Source organism: Formica exsecta, unplaced genomic scaffold, assembly GCF_003651465.1.
Source record: "Formica exsecta isolate Colony F162 unplaced genomic scaffold, ASM365146v1 scaffold34, whole genome shotgun sequence".
In the NCBI taxonomy this organism is placed as follows: domain Eukaryota; kingdom Metazoa; phylum Arthropoda; class Insecta; order Hymenoptera; family Formicidae; genus Formica; species Formica exsecta.
In genome coordinates this window covers 707581-715729 of record NW_021850653.1, presented here as the reverse complement: position 1 = coordinate 715729, position 8149 = coordinate 707581, and the positions used below count along the sequence as shown (strand labels likewise).

The 8149-nt window shown below is 35.5% G+C and overlaps 1 protein-coding gene across 1 annotated transcript in view; it reads right to left on the bottom strand.

The window, feature by feature from the left end:
* LOC115238469 (fatty acid synthase-like) overlaps positions 1 to 8149 on the bottom strand; it is a 21471-nt gene that overhangs the window by 3424 nt on the left and 9898 nt on the right. Inside the window, exons 2-15 of the mRNA XM_029812324.1 lie at positions 7239 to 7489; positions 6819 to 7050; positions 6261 to 6679; positions 5759 to 6052; positions 5458 to 5665; positions 5214 to 5374; positions 4868 to 5118; positions 4640 to 4814; positions 4080 to 4521; positions 3528 to 4012; positions 2578 to 3409; positions 2024 to 2490; positions 1651 to 1905; positions 1323 to 1574 (exon numbers count right to left, since the gene is read on the bottom strand). Of these exons, the coding sequence (XP_029668184.1) occupies positions 1323 to 1574; positions 1651 to 1905; positions 2024 to 2490; positions 2578 to 3409; positions 3528 to 4012; positions 4080 to 4521; positions 4640 to 4814; positions 4868 to 5118; positions 5214 to 5374; positions 5458 to 5665; positions 5759 to 6052; positions 6261 to 6679; positions 6819 to 7050; positions 7239 to 7489 (4724 nt within the window). The remainder of the gene's footprint in view (positions 1 to 1322; positions 1575 to 1650; positions 1906 to 2023; positions 2491 to 2577; positions 3410 to 3527; positions 4013 to 4079; positions 4522 to 4639; positions 4815 to 4867; positions 5119 to 5213; positions 5375 to 5457; positions 5666 to 5758; positions 6053 to 6260; positions 6680 to 6818; positions 7051 to 7238; positions 7490 to 8149) is intronic.

Below are 8149 nucleotides of genomic sequence, written 5' to 3'. Positions count from 1 at the left end.
AATTAATTTAATAACAGATAGCTTTATAATTCAGCAATAAATGGTTTTTGAAGTACTACTATTAAGACTTTTTCATTTGTTTTTATGAGTACTACATACTCCTAATATTTAGTAACACTTTTTTTGAACATCCTGTATAAAAGCACCTGTAACTTTGTCATAAATGCTGTTACTGATTCTTTTGGCCCACTTATAGAGCAAGTATTATGACTCATATTGCAGATTATATCAATATCCGGTGGACATATGTTCTTAGCATTTTCATAACTAAGATCAATGTTCGCCATGGCGCCATGAACTATTTTTGTTTCACTCAACGCCAATCCTATATAATACGAGGAGAGAAGCACTTGTTCCATTGTAAAATTACCAGTCACGTATCCGCAACAGAGTTCGCCGATCGAATGACCGACAACATGATCTGGCACGATATTTACGGATTTTAAAAGATCGATTAATCCGATCTAAAGAGAAAAGTAAAGTATCATTTTTCTTAAATTCTGAATAAATTATATAATTTGCATGATTTACGCGACAATTAGAATGGATAATTCATCACCTGCATTACAGTAATGCCAACTAACGTGTTCAATATACTGTTAAAGATTGCTTCGTGTTTACTTGTTAATACATCAATGATGCGCATTCCACGTGTCCTTAAAATAGTGTCGCACTTTTTTACAGTTTTATAAAATGTCGGGAATCGCAGTAACGCTTGACCTATTAACGTAAAGATTGAAAGAATTTAATTGTAAGATATTGCTTCTTTGATATACATATATATTCAAAGTGGATTACCTTCGATATAACATACTTCCACATTTCCTTTAGTAATCTGAAAATTATTTAACTGTAAAGTAACTCTACTATAGAAGCAATCTTTATATGATCATCACGCAAATTACCTTATGTAAACCGTAATCTTCCTGAGGAGGCCATTGCGATCCTATTCCGGAAAACACGAAACAAATCGGCTTTCTTTTACCTGAATAATATTGTATTTCTTTCACCATTTTTATCGATGCTTTAGATTCGATAATTGCGTACCCTCTGTAAGAATGACCTTGTATATCGTCAGCGTGAAGATCATGCAACAGCCGGATATATTCGACGTCTATCGGCTGATATCTAGCTTTAATTTTCTGACACTTTCGATATGTTCTCCATTGATCGCAGCGACAACTTTATCGCTGTCCATCATTGTAACATGATTACCTTCGATATAACATACTTCCACATTTCCTTTAGTAATCTGAAAATTATTTAACTGTAAAGTAACTCTACTATAGAAGCAATCTTTATATGATCATCACGCAAATTACCTTATGTAAACCGTAATCTTCCTGAGGAAAAGACAATGATTGTATCATAGGCTTTAAAAGAATTATCGGTGTTTCAATTTTCGGTAATTGTGTAACATCATATTCATGAACAGCGATTAACCGCTCGTAAATTGTTGTACATAAAGATTTGTTATTGTCAACCGACAATTTTGTATAAGTTGAAGGAACATGAGTTATAAAAACATCTAATTTTTTATTCCAGTTGGTGCATTTATTTAACTCCAAAAGAAGCTGCAAAAATTAGATTAACTGCAATTTTTATAAAAAAAAATAATTCATTCAAAGAAAATGTCTATGGATAATATACCTTTCCACTAAGTGCTGGTTGTATAGTATCCATTATACCCAAAAAAATATTATTCTCGAGTTCAGTAATCGTGTTAAAAGATAAATGATGATTTGCTATTGCTTTCATCTGTTCAGGTGCGCCATCGATAAGCACTAATCGGCCTTGAAGATTCATGCCTTCTAACTTTCGCACTAATTCAATGGCGATCAATGATCCCATTGAATAACCCACTATTGTAAAATCTCGATTCAATTTCTTTTTACTCAAAATATGCTATAAACAAATACAAAATTATAAAATATAGTAAAACACGTTGAGAAATAATACTATATTAATTTTACTCTAATATTCCATGAGATACTACAACCGTAATTAAGTATAAGATTCATACTTTTAAAAGATGATCTGCGATCTCATTTATTGAAGTACAGCCCGTGCCGATATGATATACTCCATGTTGTAAGCATGTTGCTGGAGCTTCGATTTGTTGTACCAACGAATCAAATATATTTCCACAACCTTCGACTCCTGGCAATAGAAATATTTCGTTTCTCGTCATGTTCCTTTTTGTTGGCATATCCAAACAAACGTCGGGTATCAGATGATCGTTACCTATCAAACGAACGAGCAGTTTAATGCCAGTCAATTCGTTCACATCTTGGACATTTTTATCATTCAAAGTGTCTTTGTCAAACATCTCTATAAGTTTCGCAAAATTAAGATAACGAATATCTTGCGCTGTAAGGAAAACATCAAACTCTCGTTCCAAAGTCTGTTTAATTTCCACAGCCATCATCGAGTCCATGCCGAGCTCGGGCAATGGTGTGTAACGAGCCACATTATTCAAATCCTTCAAACCTATATTAACATACAATATTTTTGTTTGTTTCATCATATTAATTCACTTAATTAGATTGCTTAATTTTTTATGCTATACTAACTTACCCATAATATTGGCCACGGTTTCAACAATATTGTTTGCGCCAAAAGCGTCCGAACGCTTCTCAGCTACAACCATACTTCCCACTACGGGATGTTCTTGTAACAAAAATTCTTCGAGTTTCTCGATGCAGGAGCTTATTTTTTGTTGCAAAGTTCCGCCAATAACCATTTCCCTATCGTCGTCTTGCATGTCGGCCACGAGGCCGACATCGCCTACTGCGCCCCACTGAACCGCCAGTCCGTGTAAACCTTCTTGCACTCTTCTCTCACAAATTCTTTCCATAACAGAGTTTGCCATGCCGTAATTGCTCTGTCCGGCATTGCCTCTACCGCAGGAAACTGAAGAGAACACAACAAAATGTCGAAGCTGGAGACATATCTTTCTAGACAATCGATCCAAGTTCTTCGTCGCCAAAGTTTTTGCTTTAAATGGCTCTTGAAATGTTTCTACAGTATGATTCTGGCAGATCTTATCGTTCAACACCACAGCAAGATTAAATACAGCATCTACAGGCGCCAGCTTTTCCGCTGTTTTTAATATATGTTCGCAATCATTGACGTTTGACGCGTCAAGGTTCGATAAGATCAATATTTTTACTCCGTAAGACTTCCATAAATCGATCTTCATTTGCTGATATCCGTTCTTTATTCCTGTGCGCGAAATCAGCACGAGATTCTCGGCGCCTCGAATGATCAACCAATCGGTTAATTCTAAGCCAAAACCACCTAAGCCACCGAAAATGACATATGTCTTGTTGATCATACAATAATAACGTGGAAGTGCCGGAATAGGTGCGCTTATAGATTCGCCAGCTTTATATATTTTTATGATTATCTAGAAATTGTGATATATAAAATCTATTGTATGTTACAATGTGCTGCCTCTCTTGATAGAAAGTACAATTAAATCAAGTACAATTACAAATCATTTTAATTAATAATTATTGACTTACTTTTCCTATATGCTTTCCAGCTGCCATGTATCTAAATGCAGACTCAATTTCGTCTCTTTGGAAAACTTTTCTGCTGATTGGCTTAATGGCTCCGCTAATAAGGCCATTGACTAGGAACTTATTCAATACCATTCTTTGCTCTTTTGTAGCCGAGAATAAGTTGTCCAACATAACGCTGTAAAATGTAATACCTTTTGAAAAAACTGACAAGTCCAATATATTATTAGCCATAAAATCAAATTTTCCAATTTCCAAGAAACGCCCTCCTCTCGCAAGACAACGAATAGAAGCCTGAAGTTTATCTTCAGCGAATGAGTTCAATACGAGATCTACACCGCGACCCTCGGTCTGTCGAAATATCATTTGCTCGAAACTGGTGTCGCGCGAATTTCCGATATCCGTGTAAACCTTCTTGCACTCTTCTCTCACAAATTCTTTCCATAACAGAGTTTGCCATGCCGTAATTGCTCTGTCCGGCATTGCCTCTGCCGCAGGAAACAGAGGAAAACACAACAAAGTGTCGAAGCTGGAGACAAATCTTTCTAGACAAACGATCTAAATTCTTCGTCGCCCAAGCTTTTGCTTTAAATGGCACTTGGAATGTCTCTACGGTATGATTTTGGCAAATCTTATCGTTTAACAGCACAGCAAGATTAAATATAGCATCTACTGGCGCTAGCTTTTCCGCTGTTTTCAATATACGTTCGCAATCATTGACGTTTGACGCATCAAGGTTCGATAAGATCAATATCCTCACTCCATAAGATTTCCACAAGTCAATCTTCATTTGCTGATATCCGTTCTTTATTCCTGTGCGCGAGACAAGCACAAGATTCTCGGCGCCTCGAATAATCAACCAATCGGCTAATTCTAAACCGAAACCACCTAAGCCACCGAAAATGACATATGTCTTGTTGATCATACAATAATAACGTGGAAGTGCCGGAATAGGTGCGCTTATAGATTCGCCAGCTTTATATATTTTTATGATTATCTAGAAATTGTGATATATAAAATCTATTGTATGTTACAATGTGCTGCCTCTCTTGATAGAAAGTACAATTAAATCAAGTACAATTACAAATCATTTTAATTAATAATTATTGACTTACTTTTCCTATATGCTTTCCAGCTGCCATGTATCTAAATGCAGACTCAATTTCGTCTCTTTGGAAAACTTTTCTGCTGATTGGCTTAATGGCTCCGCTAATAAGGCCATTGACTAGGAACTTATTCAATACCATTCTTTGCTCTTTTGTAGCCGAGAATAAGTTGTCCAACATAACGCTGTAAAATGTAATACCTTTTGAAAAAACTGACAAGTCCAATATATTATTAGCCATAAAATCAAATTTTCCAATTTCCATGGACATATGTTCTTAGCATTTTCATAACTAAGATCAATGTTCGCCATGGCGCCATGAACTATTTTTGTTTCACTCAACGCCAATCCTATATAATACGAGGAGAGAAGCACTTGTTCCATTGTAAAATTACCAGTCACGTATCCGCAACAGAGTTCGCCGATCGAATGACCGACAACATGATCTGGCACGATATTTACGGATTTTAAAAGATCGATTAATCCGATCTAAAGAGAAAAGTAAAGTATCATTTTTCTTAAATTCTGAATAAATTATATAATTTGCATGATTTACGCGACAATTAGAATGGATAATTCATCACCTGCATTACAGTAATACCAACTAACGAGTTCAATATACTGTTAAAGATTGCTTCGTGTTTACTTGTTAATACATCAATGATGCGCATTCCACGTGTCCTTAAAATAGTGTCGCACTTTTTTACAGTTTTATAAAATGTCGGGAATCGCAGTAACGCTTGACCTATTAACGTAAAGATTGAATAAATTGTAAAATATTGCTTCTTTGATATATATATGTATATATATGCAAAGTAAAATGCGTACCCATGCCAGGCCATTGCGATCCTATTCCGGAAAACACGAAACAAATCGGCTTTTTTTTACCTGAATAATGTTGTATTTCTTTCATCATTTTTATCGATGCTTTAGATTCGATAATTGCGTACCCTCTATAAGGATGACCTTGTATATCGTCAGCGTGAAGATCATGCAACAGCCGGATATATTCGACGTCTATCGGCTGATTCTCGATCTAATATACAAATTTATTTATTGATTTTAATATAAAATATTTTGTATAAATATGTTTTTTATCGGGGAATTGAAACACAAAGGTTTTGGGTACCTCATTTAATAATGATTCGACTGCGTGTTCAGTATGACCGGATACAACAATGAGTCTTGGTAAATCGTCATTTGGCGCTCCTCCATTAACTTTTTGCTTCAAATTAGATTGCAGCAAAATATGACAATTGGCCCCGCCAAAGCCAAACGAATTAATACCCACTAAACCGGGATTCCATGGTGTTGGAGTATTCACTACACGTATACTTCCATCCTCAAGAGCTTTCACACTTTTCCGTACTTGTTTAAAGTTTGCATTCGGTGGAATTATACCGGTTTGCATCGCAATTATAACCTTATAAAAAATATTTTTATCTAAGATTTTTTTAATTTTTATTAAATTATTTCAGATCGAAAAAATGTATGCAGTGGCAGCAAAATAAAAGTGAAGAAAGTATTATTTATGTTTAAGTTAAAAATTTACATATAAGACCTATGCAATATATGTATATATACACCATAAATTAATAGAACATTATTACATTGCATAACTATATCATTACCTTAGCAATTTGACATAAACCTGCAGAAGCCTCAGAGTGACCCAAGTTTGACTTGACAGAACCAATTAACAAAGGAGTCTTCCTATCCTTGCAGATAACTTTTTCGAGAGCGTTAATTTCTTCAGGATCGCCAACTCTGGTAGCGGTACCATGAGCTTCCATATAATCTACACAAGACGATGATATACCACATTCATCGTAAAATTCTTGAAGCAAAGCTCCTTGCATTTTGCTAGACGGGAAAGTAATGCCTTGTTCTTTATATCCATCACAATTTATCTTGGTATACACAACGGTTGCATAAATCCTCTTAGCTTTTTTTGCCTTTTGCAGGTATACTATACCGATTGCTTCGCTACGCATATAACCGTTTGCGTTTTCATCGAAAGATCTACAAATTCCATCAGGCGATAAAACTCCTAGAACGTAACAGTTATGAATCATAATATATATTGGAATATATTTATAAGTATATTTCTTTAAATTGTTTAGATTTATATATGTATAAGAATCTCCTATATTATAAATTTATAATTTTTTTAATATAAACAGAAATACCTAGTCGCGTGAATTGCAAGGATATAAGAGGATTCAAACAGAGATTTGCACCACCGACAATAGCGGCATCACACTCCCCCGATTGCATACTTCTAAAAGCACGTTCCATAGCAAAAAGACTTGAACTGCAAGCGCTATCGATTGTGTAAGACGGTCCTGTTATATCCAACCATTGAGAAATTCGATTTGCCAGCATAGTCTTGCTACATCCAACAATTACAGGACCAGATATCTAATGCATATACATTGATTGCTTAGAAAATTTGTTTGCTTATTACAAATATGTTTTAATATAAAAAAATTTTTTTGTTTGATTAGATATGTATAAAAACATTATCTGTTAAAATTTTTATAATTACTGCATAATTATGATTAATGCATTCGAGCTTGATTCTTGATCGCACTTAATATTTTAAATACCTGATGTTTTTCGTAAATCCAGTTTTCTTCCGATTCAGAAAAACATGCCCCGATAAAAACTCCAGTTTTTGTCCCACGTATATCTTTCGGATTTACTCCTGCATCGATAATAGCTTCATAGGTATGTTCTAATAACATCCTACCCATAGGATCCATCATAGCAACTTCATCGAAGGAAATATCAAAATATTCTGCATCGAATTTCTCCATGTTATTGATTTTTCCTGTGCGTTGTGGTACTTCTGGGTGAACTGTAAGTTTTCAATCATATGATTTAAACGAGATATTTTTTTAATTGATGATTTTATTGATTATATATAATGTAATTACGTCGATAAATGACAGATTTAAATAATTGTTCGAAATCGAACTCAAAATAATTACTAATAGCAATTAGCCGCGATAACGACCACTACAATAAAGCGCCGATTAACCGCGCTCGAAATTTGGCGCGTCAGCAGCCATCACGCGCGTCGCCCGGCGCGCGACAAATAGGAGCGCGATCCAACAGCGGCGCTACGCGAATCGCGCCAGGCCCGCGGCATCGCTCGTGCCTATTAATGCGGGCCACGCAGCGGTCACCCGGGAGAGCCTAAATAACAATATGTAACAAATAACAACGTTCAATTTTCAATAATCATCGACAACAACAGCAGGCTCAATCTTTCGCGAAAAACATTTAGAAACTTCTAGAACTAGCTAAAGAACGTTTGTATAAAAGTTCTCTCGGGGAACCGCCGGGCGCACTCGATCGTGAGCTCCTTCCGAGACAGTGTGTTATAATATCGTTTAAACTCTCGCAAGAAAAGTCGCTCGCTTTTTTCGTTCGTACGCTCGTTGACGAAACGCTAAGTTTTCGATTCGCTTCAAAGAGATTTATCGTCGCTCGCGATTAATCTCTCGTAAATTAA